We start from the raw sequence: 23,169 nt of genomic DNA on the forward strand, positions 1-23,169 counted from the left end.
CTTGTTCCCTACATTCTCTGAGAATTGTTAGGGTGCAGCAGGAGGCTATTCGGCCCATCGTGTCTCTCTCACTATGAAAGGGCTCAAACGGTGTGCATTTTCGCTATCAAACGATGAACCAATTACCCCTCGTCCTCCTCCTCTCTCCGGCCCTGGACCAGCGCCTTGTTTGCTTTCCAGACCCAGTCACTTTTGGAAGTTATTGCCCAACCAGCTTGTGCGGCCCTTCCGGGCTCTGGGTCTATCCCATCCCAGCGGCGGCCTTCGCCTCTCGCTTTTACCGATTCGGATCCTTCAGTTTTCCACCCTCCTGCTGCTCCACGCTGTCCCCCCCACCCCTGTCCACTTCCTCCGATCTCCTCCTGGTTATGGACTCTCTCCCCCCCCTTCGCCTTCCCTGACACCAGCGGACCAATCGCCGCTGAAGCAGACGAATTGTGGCAGATATTCGGCAGATCCGGCAACATCACTAGCCGGCCCTACCCCCAAAGGGCCCTCCCTGGTCGCGATTGACTTCAGTGGAGCCGCTTTTGCGGCGGCGGGAATCGAACCCGGGATGATCAGAATTGGGAGCGCTGGACCGCCCGCCCGCCCGCCCGCCCGCCCGCCTTATCGTCTCGCTAGCAGTCGCCCTGTTAGGTAGAACCATCCATGTTTTGTTCTGCTTCAGCAACTTCCGTCCCGGCTCATTCCCCGCTCCAGAGTGAGGTCGCCGAGCGGATTTGGTCAAGGCTTTACGCCGAAGTTGCACTGGCTGAAATCCGCAAAGGGGCAGCGTGTGTTCCAACGCGAGCCACCGGACGCCAGTGGATTACTCAAGGGAAGAGTCTCCCTGTTCCGGGTTCCTCGTCCTCTGCTTTGCTATGGGACAAAATATCTCGGGCCATATCACAACTCACACCCGCCAAAAACATGCACTTCATAGAAAAAAAAATCTGTAGCGACCGCGCCCTGTAAACCACACTCAACATTTCCAATCATTGAATTTCATCCCCCGCCTTTCCTTTATTTGCGGCTCATCTTCTCCGGGTTACTCTGATTGTCGCTTTGCCTATCGCTCTAATAGTCTCTCACTCTGATCTCTCTCCCCCCAGCCCCCTCTCTCTGATGTTGCTACCTTTCTGCTATTCTGATATTATCTCGCTTTATTCTCTCTCCCTCTCTCTCTCTCTCTCTGATGTCGCTACCTTTCTGTTACTCTGATATTATCTCGCTTTATTCTCTCTCCCTCTCTCTCTCTCTCTGATGTCGCTACCTTTCTGTTACTCTGATATTATCTCTCTTATAACTCCCTCTGTCCCTGTGATGTCAATACCTCTCTGTTACTCTCTGATACTATCATTCTTTATTACCTCCCCCTCTCTCTCTGTGATGTCTCTAATTGTCCGTTACTCTGAAATTATCTTTCTTTATTCTCTCTCTCTTTCTATCTCTGTTTCTCTCTGAGTTGTCTCTACTTCTCTGTTACTCTGGTATTATGTATTTTTACCCTCTCACTCTCTCTCTTTCTCTTACTCACTGTTCTCTCTGGTCCTCCTTTTTACTGTCTGATATGATGTCTCTGTCTCTGATGTTTTATCTCTCTCTCTCTGTTACTCCTTCATTCTTTCTCTCTTTCTGAATCTCACTTTCTCTCCCACCCCCTCTCTCTCTGTCTGTTACTCCCTGTCTCTCCCTCTCTCTCTGTTACTCTTGATTCTCTCTCTCTCGTTGAATCTCACTCTATCTCTCTGTTCCTTCCTGTTTTCCTCTCTCTCTCTCTGTTACTCCCCCTCTCTCCCTTTCAATGCTACTCTCCCTTCTCTTTGCTACTCCCTCTTTCTCTCTCTGTTACTCCCTCTCTGTTACTCCCTCTCTCTCTCTCTGTTACTCCCTCTCTGTTACTCTCCCCTCTCATGTTACTCCCTCTCTCTCTGTTACTCCACCTCTCTCTCTTTCTCACTGTTACTCCCCCTCTCTCTCTCTCTATCTCTGTTACTCTCCCTCTTTCTCTGTTACTCCCACTCTCTCTCTCTGTTACTCCCTCTCTCTCTCTATCCCTTTTACTCTCCCTCTTTCTCTGTTACTCCCACTCTCTCTCTGTTACTCCCTCTCTCTGTTATTCCCCCTCTCTCCCTTTCTCTCTGTTACTCCCTGTCTCTCTCACTCCCCCCCTTCCCCTCCTGACCTCTGTCCCTCTCCGTTGTCCCTCCTGCCTCTCAAACTTTCTCACATAACGTTAACTTTCTTGCTGAGAACCCCATTAACGCTCGCATCCACCAATAGGAAATGAGACTGCACTCGCCGCTGACTTCACTTCCCAAATTTAGAAAAAAAAACTTTTTTCTCATCCGGTTGCAGCGGTACAGAAGGGTAACAAAATCTGCAATGTTCGGGACCCTGGCGGGTGAAGAGTGCGGCCCCTGAGCCTCTCGACTTGTGTTTCTTTAAAAAAAAACAGAAAGACCAGTTGTTTGTAGTGAAGTGAGCAGGCTCCAGCCATGGATTGTACCATCAAGGTAAGAGAAGGTGGTTGGAGGCGGGAGGCGATCATCTGAGTGTGGATTGAACACCCACAGCTCGCTCTTTCATGTAAAGTCAAGCGCTCGCTGGCAATCCGAGCTCCCCACTCCTTCCTCTAGTACAAAAAATTTCCTCTTCCTTCCCGTTAGTGGTTGTCTTTTAATAAGACGAGAAACCACTGCTAGAGAGCGACAGATAAAAACCATAACAGTGTCCGGCGGACGCGCTCGACAATCACACTTTACATATTATTCAAAAACAAGTACATGTTACATTCGTGAGGAACCCACCGCCTCTAACCCGGGGCGCCCCCTGAACCTCCAGAGCTTCAGGCTGCCGCCCGCTATCTCTTTATTTGTATTTATTTATTTATTTTTATTTATTTTATTTTTTTTAAAAAAAAGACAAAGCGATAACAAACCTTTCCTGGGGATTTGTCATTTTCAATGTAAAATAAAATGGAGGAGGTTGGGGAGGGACTGGAATGCAAGGCGTCCGAGTTCCAGGGTGAGTGATGCTCACACAACGGTACCTCCCAAAGCACCGACTCCTACACCGGACCCCAATCCTTTCAGCAGCAGCAGCACTGCGATCATCTTTGATGTGGAGTTGCTGAGCGCAGGAGAGTGCATTATTTCTGTGTGTGTGTCTGTGTCTGTGTGTGTGTGTGTGTGTGACTCTCTGTGTGTGTGTGTGTGTGTGTGTGTGTCACTCTCTCTGAGTATGTGTGTGTCTCTGTGTGTGTGTGTGTCACTCTCTCTCTCTCTCTGTGTGTGTGTGTGTGTGTGTCACTCTCTCTCTCTCTCTGAGTGTGTGTGTCACTCTCTCTCTCTGAGTGTGTGTGTGTGTGTGACTCTCTCTCTCTGAGTGTGTGTGTGTGTCACTCTCTCTGAGTGTGTGTGTGTCTCTGTGTGTGTGTGTGTCACTCTCTCTCTCTGTGTGTGTCTGTGTGTGTCACTCTCTCTCTGAGTGTGTGTGTGTGTCACTCTCTCTGAGTGTGTGTGTGTGTGTGTCTGTGTGTGTGTGTCACACTCTGAGTGTTTGTGTGTGTCTCTCTCTCTGTATGTGTGTGTCTCTGTGTGCGTGAGTGTGTGTGTCTGTGTGTCTCTCTATGTGTCTCTCTCTCTCTATATATATGTGCGTGTGTGTGTGTCTGTATGTGTGTCTCTCTCTATGTGTGTAGGTGTGTGTGTGTCTGTCTGTGAGTGAGTGTCTGTGTGTGTATGTGTGTTGGTGTGTGAATCTCTCTCTTTGTATGCCCCTCTCTCTCTCTCTCTCTCTCTCTCTATGTCTCTCTCTCTATATCTCTCTCTCTCTCCCTCTCTCTCCCTTTCTATGCCTCTCTCTCTATGTCTCTCTCTCTCTCTATGCCTCTCTCTCTCTATGTCTCTCTATATGTCTCTCTCTCTCTATGTCTCTCTCTCTCTATGCCTCTCTCTCTCTCCCTCTCTATGCCCCTCTCTCTCTCTCACTCTCTCTCCCTCTCTCTCCCTCTCTCTCTCTCTATGCCCCTCTCTCTCTCGCTCCCTCTCGCTCTCTCTCTATGCCTGTCTCTCTCTCTCCCTCTCTCTCTCTCTCTCTCTATGCCTCTCTCTCTCTCTCTATCCCTCTCTCTCTCTCTCTATCCCTCTTTCTCTCTCTATGCCTCTCTCTATCCCTCTCTCTCTCTCTCCCTCCCTCTCTCTCTCTCTCTATGCCTCTCTCTCTTTCTCTCTCCCTCTCTCTCTCTCCCTATGCCTCTCTCTCTCTCTCTATCCTTCTCTCTCTCTCTCTCTCCCTCTCGCTCTCTCTCTCCATGCCTCTCTCTCTCTCTCTATGCCTCTCTCTCTTTCTCTCTCCCTCTCTCTCTCTCCCTATGCCTCTCTCTCTCTCTCTATCCTTCTCTCTCTCTCTCTCTCCCTCTCGCTCTCTCTCTCCATGCCTCTCTCTCTCTCTCTATCCCTCTCTCTCTCTCTCCCTCTCTCCCTCTCTCTCTCTCTCTCTCTCTCTGTGTGTGTCTGGGGCGGGTCAGGGAGATTGCGATTAACCAGCTAATGCAGCCGACAATTTGCAATGAAGTGTAAACTCGGACGTGTTCCTTTTGGGGTGGGGGGGGAGGGTAGGAAGTGGGGTGGGGTGCGGGTGGGGGGTGAATTTGAACCAGACGGCATTGAGCAAGGTGTAAAAACAAAGTCTGTTCAGGGGGAATGTGACGATGATCCCAGTTTCAAGTTTTCCTTTTCTTTTGAGTTGGAGTTTGGATGGGTTTATTTAAAGCAGAATTGACATTAGCAAGAACAAATGTCATCAGGTGCCTTATCTCTACAGCAGGGACTTCCGGCCACAAGACTCATGTTTCCTCTGCCAGTTTCCTGAGTTGTGCATTGAGGCAGCACAACCACTTCTACAGTAATGGCAGTTACAGGCTGCTGACGTGTTTCTGGGATAAACAAGTGTCCAGAGAGCGGCCAGACAAGATCTCCTCCACACCCACACCCCCCCACCCCCCCCCCACCATCTCTCTCTCTCTCCTCCCTCACTCCCTCAACACCCCAATGACAGCCCCCTCCCAGCACACCCCATACACGCCCCCCCCCCCACCCCCCACACCCAAAAGCCCGCTTTGCTTGACTCTGCTAAGCAGAGAGATTTGTGCAGCCCAGCCATTGTTACAGGAGCTTGTCTGCGGGCTGGAGTTCACTATCAAACCGCACTCTGCTGGGAGCTTGCTGCTGACTGCTCTCCTGCAGAAGGCGATTACAGGCCCACTTTGCACATTCAGCCACCGAAAAATAACTTCTGCTTTTTCACACTAACCCGAGAGCAGCTGCCTTCAAAGCCGGAGCTGAGCGCGATAACAATCTTCATCTTAGGATTCTGGGGCCGGCAAATAGGCAGAGAGAACACGGCCAGGTACCATATGTAACATTTCATAACTGTACAATGGGGCTGGAGTGGTGGGGGGTGGAGGTCGTGGGGGGTGGGGGGGGGGGGGTGGGGTGGGGGTGGGGATAAACTGATTTCTGAGCTCAAACAAATCTGCAACACCATTCACCCCCAGCACAAAACACACCCTGACCCCAAAGCCAGCAGAGCCCAGCACCAACCCACCCCACCCCAAAACACACACTCTGACCCTAAACCCAGCAGAGACCAGCACCAACCCCCCAAAAAACACACACTCTGACCCTAAACCCAGCAGAGACCAGCACCAACCCCCCCAAAAAACACACACCCTGACCCTAAACCCAGCAGAGCCCAGCACCAACGGCCCCCACCCCAAAACACACACCCTGACCCTAAACCCAGCAGAGACCAGCACCAACCCCCCAAAAAAAACACACACCCTGACCCTAAACCCAGCAGAGACCAGCACCAACCCCCCCCCACCCCAAAACACACCCTGACCCTAAACCCAGCAGAGACCAGCACCAACCACCCCCACCCCAAAACACACCCTGACCCTAAACCCAGCAGAGCCCAGCACCAACGGCCCCCTACCAAAACACACACATCCTGACCCTAAACCCAGCAGAGACCAGCACCAACGGCCCCCACCCCAAAACACACACCCTGACCCTAAACCCAGCAGAGCCCAGCACCAACCACCCCCACCCCAAAACACACCCTGACCCTAAACCCAGCAGAGCCCAGCACCAACGGCCCCCACCCCAAAACACACACCCTGACCCTAAACCCAGCAGAGCCCAGCACCAACGGCCCCCACCCCAAAACACACACCCTGACCCTAAACCCAGCAGAGACCAGCACCAACGGCCCCCACCCCAAAACACACACCCTGACCCTAAACCCAGCAGAGCCCAGCACCAACGGCCCCCACCCCAAAACACACACCCTGACCCTAAACCCAGCAGAGACCAGCACCAACCCCCCCACACCAAAACACACCCTGACCCTAAACCCAGCAGAGACCAGCACCAACCCCCCCACACCAAAACACACCCTGACCCTAAACCCAGCAGTGCCCAGCACCAACCCCCTCCAACCCCAACACACACACCCTGACCCTAAACCCAGCAGAGCCCAGCACCAACCCCCTCCAACCCCAACACACACACCCTGACCCTAAACCCAGCAGAGCCCAGCACCAACCCCCTCCAACCCCAACACACAGACCCTGACCCTAAACCCAGCAGCACCCAGCATCAACCACCCCCCCACCCCAAACACACACCCTGACCCTAAACCCAGCAGAGCCCAGCACCAACCCCCCCACCCCAACACACACCCTGACCCTAAACCCAGCAGAGATCAGCACCAACACCCCCCCACCCCAAACACACACATCTGACCCTAAACCCAGCAGCACCCAGCACCAACCCCCCACCCCAAAACACACACATCCTGACCCTAAACCCAGCAGAGACCAGCACCAACCCCCCCACCGCAAAACACACACCCTGACCCTAAACCCAGCAGAGACCAGCACCAACCCCCCACCCCAAAACACACACCCTGACCCTAAACCCAGCAGAGACCAGCACCAACCCCCCCACCCCAAAACACACACCCTGACCCTAAACCCAGCAGAGCCCAGCACCAAACCCCCTACCCCAAAACACGCACCCTGACCCTAAACCCAGCAGAGACCAGCACCAAACCACCCACCCCACCCCAAAAACACACCCTGACCCTAAACCCAGCAGATCCCAGCACCAAACCCCCCCACAAAACACACATCCTGACCCTAAACTCAGCAGCGCATTCCCAGAAAGAGATATAATTTTGGAATGAGCCTCTTTGCCCTGCGGGATTCGCATTCACCGAGAACTTTTAAAACTCAGCAGCGAGTGCGAGAGACGAGGAACTTTCAGATAAATATTAAAATATCATTCAGTCAATGAGAGACAGGCAGCATAACGGTGCTCAGCGATCAGTACCTCAATTAATTCGAGGGAATCTCTGCAGCGAGTCGCCCGGTAGGCGGTTCAATAGTTTTTAACAAGCGGCCGGTTCCGAAGCCGTTTCTCAGTAAACTTCCATATCAAAACTCCAATTTCAAGAGAGATGTATGAATGGCCAGGAACACAAGCTTTCACCGAAAAAACACGGCATCTTACTGAACTCCCCAAACCACCTGTCAAATGAGAAAATGAATCTCCCTCTACACCGCCCCCATCAAACACTCCCAGGACAGGTACAGCACAGGGTTAGATACAGAGTAAACCTCCCTCTACACCGTCCCCATCAAACACTCCCAGGACAGGTACAGCACGGGGTTAGATACAGAGTAAATCTCTCTCTACACTGTCCCCATCAAACACTCCCAGGACAGGTACAGCACGGGGTTAGATACAGAGTAAAGCTCTTTCTACACCGTACCCATCGAACGCTCCCAGGACAGGTACAGCACGGGGTTATATACAGAGTAAATCTCCCTCTACACCGTCCCCATCAAACACGCCCAGGACAGGTACAGCATCGGGTTAGATACAGAGTAAATCTCCCGCTACACCGTCCCCATCAAACACTCCCAGGACAGGTACAGCACGGGGTTAGATACAGAGTAAATCTCCCTCTACACCGTCCCCATCAAACACGCCCAGGACAGGTACAGCATCGGGTTAGATACAGAGTAAATCTCCCGCTACACTGTCCCCATCAAACACTCCCAGGACAGGTACGGGGCTTGTTCATTGATAATAACTCTCCGGTATGTTTTCCCTGGCCAATTGGAAGATATCCTGTGAAACTGATGTGTTAATTTTCAGTTCGCGACCTCCCCCGCAACCCCCCCACCCCCCTATCCACGCTCTCTCTGTGAAACCCGGCTGCCTGGGTGTCGGATTATCCGGGGGTCTGGGAAATTTCCCCATTTGTCTCCCCGGCATTGCGGGAATCTCCCAGAGCGCCGGTGTCATGGGCCCGGTTCTGCAGTTTGATTGGAGGCCAAACTCCTCAGTCTGAAAACTCCCTGCCTGGACTCCCATTGACAAGGAGTCTGGTTTAGAGCCGGGAGATGATTGCGATCTGGTCTGTACACCCAGGTTAGAAACGATCCACTGAGATCGGCTGTGGCGGGAATTTGGCTGGAATTTCCCGCCATGAGCCAGCGTCTTGGCCACGTTACCTGGAGAATGAGGCTCTGGCGGCGACCAGACATTTCTGGGCATTTTGTGGTCCGCAGAGTATTGCGGGTGCCCAAACAATGCACCCCCGTAGTTTTTTTTTGGAGGGGGGGTGGAATTCGACGGTACATAATGTTGGGCCAAATGATTGGCGATGAGATGGAAGGTCATTGGCCATTCCAGTGGACTCCAGCCGCCCTATCGAGGGGGCAAAGCATCGCTGGTCCCTTCACCACTTTGCCTGGCCAAAGATTCCCCCCACCCCACCCCCCCACCCCCCCGGCCCAATCCAGGAATTCTCAGCAGGGGCACAGCCCAGGATGTGGGGGTTAGCACGCAGCTCCCTCCACCGCCTGGACGCGCATTCAATCCGCTGGTCACCGGGGCCCTGCGCTCTCTGAGGTCCGCATGGATCCGAATGGGGATTACCGCCGTTCTCTTGAATCCACTCCACTCCACCACCCCCCACACCCCCCCACCGCCCTTGCGTTCGGGCGGCAGCCGGAGTCACCTGAAGCGGCGAAGGGAAAGGTGCCTTCGTCGCCCTCAAGGGGAGCAGCAGCTGGACCGAGCGGATTCGCTCTGCTCCTGATCGTTCTTTCCGGGCGCCTTGTCCCGTCACAGCTCCACCTCCCACAGGTTCAATCGGTGGCCGACTCGAGGCTGTCAGGGCAGCTGAAAACACAAGCTGACTGAATTGGATGTCCCTGGGTGAAAGGACAGCTCTGCGGCCAGGTCACTACATATTGGCCTTCACAGAGAGAGAGAGAGAGAGTGATGCGAGATGTAGAAGCGCCGATTCCAAGTCCCTGATACTCAGCATTACAATGAATATACAGCACAGACACAGGCCATTCGGCCCATCTTCCACCCTGCTGGTGTTCCTGCCCCACGCGAGCCTCCTCCCACCACCACCACCCACCCCCCCCTGCGTCTCACCCCATCCGCATAGCCTTCTATTCCTTTCTCTCCCCCTCGTGTGTTTATCCAGCTTCCCCCTTAAATACATCGACACTATTCACCCCGACCACTCCCTGTGGGAGCGAGTCCCACATTCTCCCCACTCTCTGGGTAAAGAATTTTTTTCATGAATTCCCCATTGGGATTATGAGTGACGATCTGATATTGAAGATCTCTAGTTCTGGTCTCACTCCCTCCCCCCTCCTCCCCACAAATAGGAACAAACCATGTCAACGCTATAAAAAGCGTTCATAATCTTAAACTTCTTGATCGGCTCACTTCTCAGCCTCGAATACACTTCCAAGGCAGGGCGAGGTTCTTATTACTGGGTTATATTTCAGTTCAGCATTAACCTGTTAGCTGCAGGGAAGGGGGTGAAAGAAGACAGGGAGAGGTGGGGGTGTGGGGGGCAGAGGAAGCGATAACACAAGGACAAATAGTAAAGGAGGAGAAAGACATGGAAGTGAGACACAAGGTCTCACTGTCACACACACACACGTACACACACACTCACACACAGACTTACACACACACACACACACACACAAACATTTACAGACACACACACACTCACATACACTTAGACACACACACTCACATTGGCACACACATACACACATACAAACATTTACAGACACACACTCACATACACACACACACATACACACACGAACATTTACAGACACACACACTCAGATACGCTTAGACACACACACACTCACATACACATAGACACACACACACATACACACACTCACACACACACACAAACACACAAACATTTACAGACACACACACACTCACATACACTTAGACACACACACTCACATTGGCACACACATACACACATACAAACATTTACAGACACACACTCACATACACACACACACATACACACACGAACATTTACAGACACACACACTCAGATACACTTAGACACACACACTCACATACACATAGACACACACACACATACACACACTCACACACACACACAAACACACAAACATTTACAGACACACACACACTCACATACACTTAGACACACACACTCACATACACACACACACATACATACATACACACAAACATTTACAGACACACAAACACACGCACAATTAGTCACACACACTCACATACACACACACGTACAGACACACACACATACACTTACCGACACACACTCGCACACACTTTGACACACACACAGACTTACACACACACATATACTTACAGACACAAAGACATACACTTAGACACATACATACGCACATTTACAGACACACACACCACACAATTAGGGAGAAAGAAGCAAGATAGACAGATAGAGAGGCATGACAGGAAGAGATTCAGACAGGCAAAGAAAGAGACAGAGAGAGAACAAGACTGAGAAAGAGAGAGAGGCAAACAGAAAAAATAAGCAGAGGGAGAGAGAGATAAGGCTTAGAAAGAGAAAGAGGGAGAGACAGAGGAAAATGGGAACAGAGAGACAGAGAGAGAAGAACAGAGCGAGGGAGAGAGAGAGAGATTGAAACCGAGTGGGAGGAGGAGAGGGATATACAGAGAGAGGGAGATTCACAAGATACTCCCTGATTAGCTCTAGCCTGGCCCGGGGCATCGATTGATATCGCTGCATTATTCAACCTCAACACCCTTCAACTTAGCAAACTAATCATTTATGACAGGAAGGCCGATAACCAAATATCTGCAGAAAACGAAATGCGATACAATGTCCACCTGAGAGTGGAGGAAGCGCCCTCTGTCTATTTCTCCCCCTCTCTCCCTCTGTCTTTTTCCCATTCTCTCTCTCTCTCCCCCATCTCTCTCTGTCTCCCTCCTCCCTCCCTCTCTGTCCCTCTAGCTCTCTACCTCGCTCTTTCTCTCGGCCTTACATATGCCCCCACAATCCAATCAGCTTTCTTTTTGACAAAAAAAAACCATCATGAAAATAGAAGGCTTTGGAAATCCTTAGCAGGTCTGGCAGCATCTGTGGAGGGAGAGACAGAGTTAGCTTTTCAGGTTAACGGTCTTTCAATGTTGTAAAAGGCTTTCCGACCGCTTTAATACTCGGCTCGGCGAGTGCGCCAATTGAAGGGACATGAGGGTTTCACAGGAAAGATCCATCTCCCCCCACCCCCAACCCGACCCAACCCGGGGCTGTCTTCAAATCCAGGTCTGAGAGGTAGTGGGCCGATTCTCTCGGGAACCCTGGGTTCTTTCATCTTGTCTCTGTTGGAAAGAGGTTTCCATGTCACACAATCTGAGTTTGGGCCCGATCCAGGGTTAACACCCAGCCTCAGGAATAGCCGATCTCTGTGTGTATTTGTCTGTGGGTGTGGCTCTCTCTCTCTCTCTCTGTCTGTCACTACGTCTCCATCTGTGTCACCCTCTTTCTACCACTCTCTGTCCCCGTCTCCTTTTCTGTCACCCTTATCTGTCACTCTGTCCATCTCTCTCTCTCTATCACCCATTTTCTCACTCTGTTATTCTGTCTCTCTCTGTCTGTCACCCTATTAACCGCCCTGTCAATGTCTCTATCACCCAATTTCTCACTCTGTTATTGTTTCCCTCTGTCTATCACCCTATTACCCGCCCTGTCTATGTCTCTATCACCCAATTTCTCACTCTGTTATTGTATCCCTCTGTCTATCACCCTATTACCCGCCCTGTCTATGTCTCTATCACCCAATTTCTCACTCTGTTATTGTTTCTCTCTGTCTATCACCCTATTACCCGCCCTGTCTATGTCTCTATCACCCAATTTCTCACTCTGTTATTGTTTCCCTCTGTCTATCACCTTATTACCCATCCTGTCTATGTCTCTCTCTATCCCCCAATTTCTCACTCTGTTATTCTGTCTCTCTCTCTGTCACCCTGTTACCCACCTTGCCTAACTCCCCATCACCCTATTTCTCAGCCTGCCTGCCACTCTATCTCCACCCCTTCCTCTGTTAACCCCGAGCTGTTGACATGGGATTGTACGCTTTGTGTTCTATTGCTCTGTAGCCTCCACCAGAAATGTCTGCATTGGGCCAAATCCAGGCCTTGGCACTGGAGGTGAAGGCTTTGCCCTGTTGCCCCACTCCAGACAGAGGCAGAAATCCCAGCATCGTCCGCTCTGGGGAAGGGATGAGTGAGGAGTGGGAAGTGTGGTCGGTGGGGCAGGGGAGGGAGGAGGGGGTGGGGGAGGGTGGGGGTTTGGGAGAGAGGAGAGGAATGATTAGCGCTGTAGCCAATTGAACTTCAGGCCTCACGCCCAGGCGAACAGATCTGCGCCGATCCAACCTCAGTCAGAAGGGGACAGAGACCCCTCCCCCTCCCCCGCTCCTACCCACGCATGTCAGACTCGGCTCGTCACCGCACCCCCGTTTAACAAGCGGGTCAAACCTCAGTTATCAGTGAGGAACCGGGAGGTTACAGTTAGCTTTGCAATGTTAGTGTAGGTGAAGGGCTGGTTAACCACAGAGGGCTCCTTGTTAACAGTGACATTCCTGCCAACTTTACTGCGGTTGAAACTTCATTGGAATCAGATGTAGCTTCTTTTGCAAGAAGCTGAATTCACAGACTCACACACACACACACACACACACAGGTGTCCCTCTGCACCTTCTCGCTGGGGTGGGGCGGGGGGGGTGGTGCTGGTGAGAGAGTTGGTCCAAGGCGGTGATGGGAGGGGAGGAGTCTCCTGTCTACAGGTGGAGAGATGCAGTAAAAATGGTTCCGAATGTAGCTGAGGGTCAGCTCCCCGGAAATGAGGAGGCTGCAAACCTGCAAAAAACCCTGACTCAACTCCAGACATGAACAGAAAGAAGCCACACCTCCTGGTGTATCAGGGCCCCGTGTGCACAAACCTGGTTAAATATGAGCCACTTTCTGCTGCATTCACACGGGGTGGGGTAGGGGTTGGGGGTGGGGGGGGTGGTGGGGGTGGGGGTTCCTGTATATCAGGGCCAGCAGCCCCCCGCCCCCCCCCCCACCATTTCTAATTAAGCTAAAGACGGGATTGAGACCCCTTCCCATTCTTTCGCGAGATGTATTGAGGCCGCCAGTTGTTGCCCGTCCCTAATTACCCCTTGAATCCAGTGTCTCGCTCGGCCAGCTCAGAGAGGCAGTTAGGGTGGTTGGGGGGGGGCGGGTGCGGAGAAGGTCAACCCACATGACTGTGGGCCTGGAGTCACATGTAGGTCAGAACCAGAAGAGGGCGGCAACCTTTTTTTTTTAACCACTATTGGTGATGGTTTCATGGTGACCATCGCTCAGACTCGCTCTCAATTCCAGATTGACCAAGGGAATTGAAATTCCACCCGCTGCCCTGGTGGGATTTGACCCCAATTCCCCAGAGCATCAGCCTGGGCCTCTGGATTACTGGCTCCCAGTGACCTTAGCACTATTTACACCCCCAATCCCCACCCCACAGCAGCTGGTTAATATAAGCAAAATACTGTGAATACTGGGAACGTGAAATAGAAACAGGAAGTGCTGGAAATATTCAGCAAGTCCGGCAGCGTCCATCGAGAGAGAGAGAGAGAGAAAGAGAGACAGAGAGAGGGACAGAGTTAACATTTCGAGTCTGTATTGACTCTACTCCAGAGCTGGAAGTTAGCTCTGTTAACCCCGCAGACCTGCCCGACCTGCTGAGTATTTACAGCAGCACACCCCACCTCCCCAATCCGGAAACCCCGCAGGTTGAAATGTGCCACTCGGTTTCCCGGTCTGTCCCAGAGAACGGGTCCTGGAGTCACAGTGTGTTTCCCTTGGGAGACCAAGTGACCTGGGAAGGGATTGCGCTGGTGTTGGACTCCAGTTGTAATCAGTGTGTGGAGGGAGGGGTTATATTCAGTGCGTGGGAGGGGAGAGGGGTTTATATTCAGTGTGTGTGTGGGGAGAAGGGGTTATATTCAGCGTGTGTGGGGGAGAGGGGGTTATATTCAGCGTGTGTGGGGGAGAGGGGGTTATATTCAGTGTGTGTGGGGGGAGAGGGTTATATTCAGTGCGTGTGGGGAGGGGGGGTTATATTCAGTGTGTGGGGGGGGAGGGGTTATATTCAGTGTGTGTGGGGAGGGGGTTATATTCAGTGTGTGTGGGGGGGAGAGGGTTATATTCAGTGTGTGGGGAGGGGGGGTTATATTCAGTGTGTGTGGGGAGGGGGTTATATTCAGTGTGTGTGGGGAGGGGGTTATATTCAGTGTGTGGGGAGGGGGGGTTATATTCAGTGTGTGTGGGGAGGGGGGGTTATATTCAGTGTGTGTGGGGAGGGGGGGTTATATTCAGTGTGTGTGGGGGGGAGGGGGTTATATTCAGTGTGTGGGGAGGGGGGGTTATATTCAGTGTGTGGGGAGGGTGGGTTATATGCAGTGTGTGTGGGGAGGGGGGGTTATATTCAGTGTGTGTGGGGAGGAGGGGTTATATTCAGTGTGTGTGGGGAGGGGGGTTATATTCAGTGCGTGTGGGGAGGGGGGGTTATATTCAGTGTGTGGGGAGGGGGTTATATTCAGTGTGTGTGGGGAGGGGGGGTTATATTCAGTGTGTGTGGGGAGAGGGTTATATTCAGTGTGTGTGGGGAGGGGGGGTTATATTCAGTGTGTGTGGGGAGAGGGTTATATTCAGTGTGTGGGGAGAGGGGGTTATATTCAGTGTGTGGGGAGAGGGGGTTATATTCAGTGTGTGGGGAGAGGGGGTTATATTCAGTGTGTGGGGAGAGGGGGTTATATTCAGTGTGTGGGGAGAGGGTTATATTCAGTGTGTGTGGGGAGAGGGGGTTATATTCAGTGTGTGGGGAGAGGGGGTTATATTCAGTGTGTGTGGGGAGGGGGGGTTATATTCAGTGTGTGGGGAGGGGGGGTTATATTCAGTGTGTGTGGGGAGGGGGGGTTATATTCAGTGTGTGTGGGGAGGGGGGGTTATATTCAGTGTGTGTGGGGAGGGGGGGTTATATTCAGTGTGTGGGGAGGGGGTTATATTCAGTGTGTGTGGGGAGGGGGGGGTTATATTCAGTGTGTGGGGAGGGGGTTATATTCAGTGTGTGGGGAGGGGGGGTTATATTCAGTGTGTGTGGGGAGAGGGTTATATTCAGTGTGTGGGGAGGGGGGGTTATATTCAGTGTGTGTGGGGAGGGGGTTATATTCAGTGTGTGTGGGGAGGGGGGGTTATATTCAGTGTGTGTGGGGAGGGGGGGTTATATTCAGTGTGTGTGGGGAGGGGGTTATATTCAGTGCGTGTGGGGAGGGGGGGTTATATTCAGTGTGTGGGGAGGGGGTTATATTCAGTGTGTGTGGGGAGGGGGGGTTATATTCAGTGTGTGGGGAGGGGGGGGTTATATTCAGTGTGTGTGGGGAGGGGGGGTTATATTCAGTGTGTGTGGGGAGGGGGGGTTATATTCAGTGTGTGTGGGGAGGGGGGGGTTATATTCAGTGTGTGGGGAGGGGGGTTATATTCAGTGTGTGTGGGGAGGGGGGGTTATATTCAGTGTGTGGGGAGGGGGTTATATTCAGTGTGTGGGGAGGGGGGGTTATATTCAGTGTGTGTGGGGAGGGGGGGGTTATATTCAGTGTGTGTGGGGGGGAGGGGGTTATATTCAGTTTGTGGGGAGGAGGGGTTATATTCAGTGTGTGGGGAGGGGGGTTATATTCAGTTTGTGGGGAGGGGGGGTTATATTCAGTGTGTGGGGAGGGGGTTATATTCAGTGTGTGTGGGGAGGGGGTTATATTCAGTGTGTGGGGGGGGGGGTTATATTCAGTGTGTGGGGAGGGGGGGTTATATTCAGTGTGTGGGGAGGGGGGGTTATATTCAGTGTGTGGGGAGGGGGGGTTATATTCAGTGTGTGGGGAGGGGGGTTATATTCAGTGTGTGTGGGGAGGGGGGGGTATATTCAGTGTGTGGGGAGGGGGGGGTTATATTCAGTGTGTGTGGGGAGGGGGGGGTTATATTCAGTGTGTGGGGAGGGGGGGGGTTATATTCAGTGTGTGTGGGGAGGGGGGGTTATATTCAGTGTGTGGGGAGAGGGGGTTATATTCAGTGTGTGGGGAGGGGGGGTTATATTCAGTGTGTGTGGGGAGGGGGGGTTATATTCAGTGTGTGTGGGGGAGAGGGTTATATTCAGTGTGTGTGGGGAGGGGGGGTTATATTCAGTGTGTGTGGGGAGGGGGGGTTATATTCAGTGTGTGTGGGGGGGAGAGGGTTATATTCAGTGTGTGTGGGGGGAGAGGGTTATATTCAGTGTGTGTGGGGAGGGGGTTATATTCAGTGTGTGTGGGGAGGTGGGGTTATATTCAGTGTGTGGGGAGGGGGGGTTATATTCAGTGTGTGGGGAGGGGGTTATATTCAGTGTGTGGGGAGGGGGGGTTATATTCAGTGTGTGTGGGGAGGGGGGGGTTATATTCAGTGTGTGGGGAGGGGGGTTATATTCAGTGTGTGTGGGGAGGGGGGGGTTATATTCAGTGTGTGTGGGGAGGGGGTTATATTCAGTGTGTGGGGAGGGGGGTTATATTCAGTGTGTGGGGAGGGGGGTTATATTCAGTGTGTGTGCGGGGGGGTTATATTCAGTATGTGGGGAGGGGGGGTTATATTCAGTGTGTGGTGAGGGGGGGGTTATATTCAGTGTGTGGGGAGGGGGGGTTATATTCAGTGTGCGGGTAGGGGGTTTGTATTTAGTGTTTGGGGGGAGGGGTGGAGGGGTGTGTCCTATCCAAGGGTTTCTGTGTGAACGATTTCTCTGTAGAATTCTCTGGATAAAGGCACCGGCAGCGTTTTGCAATGCTCGCCACACCCACCACCTCCCCCAACCTCCCCCCACCACCCATCACCTCCCCACCACTGCCAGCCACCCCCACCACCAATCACCACCCCTCACCACCCCTCACCACCCCCACCTTCCCCCACCACCCTAACCTCACCACCCACCGCCACCTACCCCCCACCCCCATCACCCACTCCCCCACCAACCCCCCACCATACTCCACTCCCCACCACCCATCACCACTACCCACCACCCCTCACCACCCCCACCTTCCTCCACCACCCCACCCTCGCCACCCACCGCCACCTACCCCCCACCCCCGCCATTCACCCCACCACCACCCACCCCGCAACTCCCCACCAATCCCCCACCACCCCCCCCAGTCCCCACCACCCACCCACCACCCACCCACCCCAGAACTCCTCAGCCACTCAAGATTTTATCGAGGTGCAAATAGGTCAACCCCAGAAATCACTCAAAGTGATTATTGTAAGACAATCCACCTGCCACATTTCCTGACTGAATGCCTAAGGTACAAATTTAGCATCAAAAAGTGCACATCGTGTTGTGGTCTGATGAAACTTGTAGATTAAATTGTCTTTCATTGGGGAGGGGGAGTGGGGGCGGAACTGATCACATAATTACATCTTTCGGCTTTTTAATTACATTTGCCTTGGCATCCTCCAAGAACCCAGACTTGCCCTGTGTGCTCCAAAGAGCCAGCAGATGCACGCTGGGCCGAATGGTCACCTTCTGAACTGCGTTATCTGCTTCAGTCTGAGCCCACATCCCAGAGAGTTGAGCTCTTATTGGTTTATCTTCAATTTTTAAAATTACTTGGGAACAAAACTAGAGCGAGAATGAAGTTATCAAGTCCAGAGAAAGTTTACATTGACTTTATTTTAATGTCAGAAGTGTGGATCTAAGTCTGTCCAAACGCCTGTGAGACAGTCAGTAGATAAGGGTTGTTGAATAAATATCTATAGTGGCTCTTATCTTGCGCCCAGCAAACTTCTTGTTAAGTTGAAAACCTTCCATCATCTTAAGTTGAGTATTTTTTCAAAAAATATGAATCTAATTTTCGTACAACTTCCACCTGATTATCATTGTACTGAATGTCGTGGGAAGCCATTAATACTGGAATCAGCAGCACTACTGGGGTACAGGCGGAGGGAAATAGATACAGAATGTCTTTCCTCATCTTAATCTGAGCTAGGTTGAAACCTGTCCCCACAAATAAATTGTCACCTGCCCTGCCCCAATGATTAGAGAGTTCAGGCATCCTTGATTAGAAACTGAGGCTGAGACCCAGGAATCTGAGGTGATGAGGAGATATCAGATTGAATTTTAGGAAGTTGCAGGCCAAACATTGGACATCCCTCTTGAGTCATGTCAGACGGGTCCTTTCTGTTTCCATTCCCCTATCTTTCTCTCCCCCCCCCCACCCCTCTTCCACTACCCCTGGTCACTGAGGCAATATCATAATGGAAACAAAATTCAGGTGATGTTTTACTTTGGTTGCTGATTCACTGTCATCTGTTTCGCGCTGTCCTCCAGGCGGAATTTCACACCAGCATCCCCGAATATCCCACCGGTATTCTGGGATTTCCTGGGACATCCCACCCGTAACCATTAACATAGAAAGAAAGTGATGGTGAGAGGGTGATGGTGAGAGGGTGAGAGGGTGATGGTGAGAAGGTGAGAGGGTGATGGTGAGAGGTTGATGGTGAGAGAGTGAGAGGGTGAAAGGGTGATGGTAAGAGGGTGAGAGGGTGATGGTGAGAGGGTGATGATGAGAGGGTGATGGTGAGAGGGTGAGAGGGTGATGGTGAGAGGGTGAGAGGGTGAGGGTGAGAGGGTGAGAGGGTGAGGGTGAGAGGGTGAGAGGGTGAGAGGGTGATGGTGAGAGGGTGAGAGGGTGATGGTGAGAAGGTGAGAGGGTGATGGTGAGAGGGTGATGGTGATGGTGAGAGGGTGAGAGGGTGATGGTGAGAGGGTGATGGTGATGGTGAGAGGGTGAGAGGGTGATGGTGAGAGGGTGAGAGGGTGATGGTGAGAGGGTGAGAGGGTGATGGTGAGAGGGTGAGAGGATGATGGTGAGAGGGTGAGAGGGTGATGGTGAGAGGGTGAGAGGGTGATGGTGAGAGGGTGATGGTGAGAGGGTGAGAGGGTGATGGTGAGAAGGTGATTGTGAGAGGGTGAGAGGGTGATGGTGAGAAGGTGATGGTGAGAGGGTGAGAGGGTGATGGTGAGAGGGTGAGAGGGTGATGGTGAGAGGATGATGGTGAGAGGGTGATGATGATGGTGAGAGGGTGAGAGGGTGATGGTGAGAGGATGAGAGGGTGAGAGGGTGAGGGTGAGAAGGTGAGGGTGAGAGGGTGAGAGGGTGATGGTGAGAGGGTGATGGTGATGGTGATGGTGAGAGGGTGAAAGGGTGATGGTGAGAAGGTGAGAGGGTGATGGTGAGAGGATGAGAGGGTGAGAGGGTGAGGGTGAGAGGGTGCTGGTGAGAGGGTGAGAGGGTGAGGGTGAGAGGGTGAGAGGGTGATGGTGAGAGAGTGAGAAGGTGATGGTGAAAGTGTGATGGTGAGAGGGTGATGGTGAGAGGGTGATGGTGAGAGAGTGATGGTGAGAGGGTGATGGTGAGAGATTGACAAGGTGATGGTGAGAGGGTGAGAGGGGGATGGTGAGAAGGTGATGGTGAGAGGGTGATGGTGAGAGAGTGAGAAGGTGATGGTGAGAGGGTGAGAGGGTGATGGTGAGAAGGTGATGGTGAGAGGGTGATGGTGAGAGGGTGAGAGGGTAATGGTGAGAAGGTGATGGTGAGAGGGTGAGAGGGGGATGGTGAGAGGGTGATGGTGAGAAGGTGAGAGGGTGATGGTGAGAGAGTGAGAAGGTGATGGTGAGAGGGTGAGAGGGTGAGGGTGAGAGGGTGAGAGGTTAATGGTGAGAAGGTGATAGTGAGAGGGTGAGAGGGTAATGGTGAGAAGGTCATGGTGAGAGGGTGAGAGGGTAATGGTGAGAAGGTCATGGTGAGAGGGTGAGAGGTTGATGGTGAGAAGGTGATGGTGAGAGGGTGAGAGGGTGATGGTGAGAAGGTGATGGTGAGAGGGTGATGGTGAGAGGGTGATGGTGAGAGGGTGATAGTGAGAGGGTGATGGTGAGAGGGTGAGAAGGTGATGGTGAGAAGGTGATGGTGAGAGGGTGATGGTGAGAAGGTGATGGTGAGAGGGTGAGAAGGTGATGGTGAGAGGGGGATGGTGAGAGGGGGATGGTGAGAAGGTGATGGTGAGAAGGTGATGGTGAGAGGGGGATGGTGAGAGGGGGATGGTGAGAGGGGGATGGTGAGAAGGTGATGGTGAGAGGGGGATGGTGAGAGGGTGATGGTGAGAGGGGGATGGTGAGAGGGTGATGGTGAGAAGGTGATGGTGAGAGGGGGATGGTGAGAAGGTGATGGTGAGAGGGGGATGGTGAAAGGGGGATGGTGAGAGGGGGATGGTGAGAGGGGGATGGCGAGAGGGGGATGGTGAGAAGGTGATGGTGAGAAGGTGAAGGTGAGAGGGGGATGGTGAGAGGGGGATGGTGAGAGGGGGATGGTGAGAGGGGGATGGTGAGAGGGGGATGGTGAGGGGGATGGCGAAAGGGGGATGGTGAGAAGGTGATGGTGAGAAGGTGATGGTGAGAAGGTGATGGTGAGAAGGTGATGGTGAGAGGGGGATGGTGAGAGGGGGATGGCGAGAGGGGGATGGCAAGAGGGGGATGGTGAGAAGGTGATGGTGAGAGGGGGATGGTGAGAGGGGGATGGTGAGAGAGGGATGGTGAGAAGGTGATGGTGAGAGGGGGATGGTGAGAGGGTGATGGTGAGAGGGGGATGGTGAGAGGGGGATGGTGAGAAGGTGATGGTGAGAGGGGGATGGTGAGAGGGGGATGGTGAGAAGGTGATGGTGAGAGGGGGATGGTGAGAAGGTGATGGTGAGAAGGGGATGGTGAGAGGGGGATGGTGAGAAGGTTATGGTGAGAAGGTGATGGCGAGAGGGGGTTGGTGAGAGGGGGATGGCGAGAAGGTGATGGTGAGAGGGGGATGGTGAGAGGGTGATGGTGAGAGGGGGATGGTGAGAGGGGGATGGTGAGAAGGTGATGGTGAGAAGGTGATGGTGAGAGGGAGATGGTGAGAAGGTGATGGTGAGAGGGGGATGGTGAGAGGGGGTTGGTGAGAGGGGGATGGTGAGAAGCTGATGGTGAGAAGGGGATGGTGAGAGGGGGATGGTGAGAAGGTGATGGTGAGAGGGGGATGGTGAGAAGGTGATGGTGAGAAGGTGATGGTGAGAGGGTGATGGTGAGAAGGTGATGGTGAGAGGGTGAGAAGGTGATGGTGAGAGGGGGATGGTGAGAGGGTGATGGTGAGAAAGTGATGGTGAGAACGTGATGATGAGAGGGTGATGGTGAGAGGGGGATGGTGAGAGGGTGATGGTGAGAGGGGGATTGTGAGAGGGTGATGGTGAGAAGGTGATGGTGAGAGGGTGAGAAGGTGATGGTGAGAGGGGGATGGTGAGAGGGGGATGGTGAGAGGGGGATGGTGAGAAGGTGATGGTGAGAAGGTGATGGTGAGAGGGTGATGGTGAGAAGGTGATGGTGAGAGGGTGAGAAGGTGATGGTGAGAGGGGGATGGTGAGAGGGTGATGGTGAGAAGGTGATGGTGAGGGGGTGAGAAGGTGATGGTAAGAGGGGGATGGTGAGAGGGGGATGGTGAGAGGGTGATGGTGAGAAGGTGATGGTGAGAAGGTGATGGTGAGAGGGTGATGGTGAGAAGGTGATGGTGAGAGGGTGAGAAGGTGATAGTGAGAGGGGGATGGTGAGAGGGTGATGGTGAGAAGGTGATGGTGAGAAGGTGATGGTGAGAGGGTGATGGTGAGAGGGGGATGGTGAGAGGGTGATGGTGAGAGGGGGATGGTGAGAGGGTGATGGTGAGAAGGTGATGGTGACAGGGTGAGAAGGTGATGGTGAGGGGGGATGGTGAGAGGGTGATGCTGAGAGGGGGATGGTGAGAGGGTGATGGTGAGAAGGTGATGGTGAGAGGGTGAGAAGGTGATGGTGAGAGGGGGATGGTGAGAGTGGCATGGTGAGAAGGTGATGGTGAGAAGGTGATGGTGAGAGGGTGATGGTGAGAAGGTGATGGTGAGAGGGGGATGGTGAGAGGGGGATGGTGAGAGGGGGATGGTGAGAGCGTGATGGTGAGAAGGTGATGGTGAGCGGGGAATGGTGAGAGGGGGATGGTGAGAAGGTGATGGTGAGAGGGTGAGAAGGTGATGGTGAGAAGGTGATGGTGAGAGGGTGCTGGTGAGAAGGTGATGGTGAGAGGGGGATGGTGAGAGGGGGATGGTGAGAGGGGGATGGTGAGAAGGTGATGGCGAGAAGGGGATGGTGAGAGGGGGATGGTGAGAAGGTGATGGTGAGAAGGTGATCGTGAGAGGGGGATGGTGAGAGGGGGATGGTGAGAGGGGGATGGTGAGAAGGTGATGGCGAGAAGGGGATGGTGAGAGGGGGATGGTGAGAAGGTGATGGTGAGAAGGTGATGGCGAGAGGGGGGATGGGGGTGTCTGGTGGTGAGAGGGTTATATTGAGACCAGCCGCTGTTTTCTGTATCCCAGCCCCTCCCAGTTTCAGAGTCGCTGGGTCCACGCGGTCACTGTTGTAATCTGCAGCATTTTGGACACAGTGTGATATAAACGTGACAATCATCACAAAATGCTTTCCCATTACTGTTGGTAAAATATTGCCCCCAAGAGACCAGCGAGACCTCCTTCCAGTGGTTCATTCCAGAGTGGAGGACTACATTGTCGGACAGTCAGTTTTGAGGGAGTGCTGCACTATCGGAGGGTTAGTACTGAGGAAGTTCTGCACTGT

The 23,169-nt window shown here is 52.9% G+C and overlaps 1 protein-coding gene across 5 annotated transcripts in view; it reads left to right on the forward strand.

Annotated features, from left to right (window-relative positions):
- The first annotated feature begins 2,343 nt into the window (after positions 1–2,343).
- The window catches only part of LOC121274113 (Friend leukemia integration 1 transcription factor-like), a 193,861-nt gene continuing 173,035 nt past the window's right edge, over positions 2,344–23,169 (forward strand). For 4 of the 5 annotated variants that reach the window (XM_041181272.1, XM_041181274.1, XM_041181273.1 and 1 more), the window contains exon 1: positions 2,344–2,498. In XM_041181272.1, coding sequence (XP_041037206.1) covers positions 2,481–2,498 — 18 coding nt within the window. In that variant the 5' untranslated portion in view covers positions 2,344–2,480. The remainder of the gene's footprint in view (positions 2,499–23,169) is intronic. The other variant, XM_041181276.1, reaches the window with a different exon arrangement.

Source organism: Carcharodon carcharias (assembly GCF_017639515.1).
Source record: "Carcharodon carcharias isolate sCarCar2 chromosome 29 unlocalized genomic scaffold, sCarCar2.pri SUPER_29_unloc_6, whole genome shotgun sequence".
In the NCBI taxonomy this organism is placed as follows: domain Eukaryota; kingdom Metazoa; phylum Chordata; class Chondrichthyes; order Lamniformes; family Lamnidae; genus Carcharodon; species Carcharodon carcharias.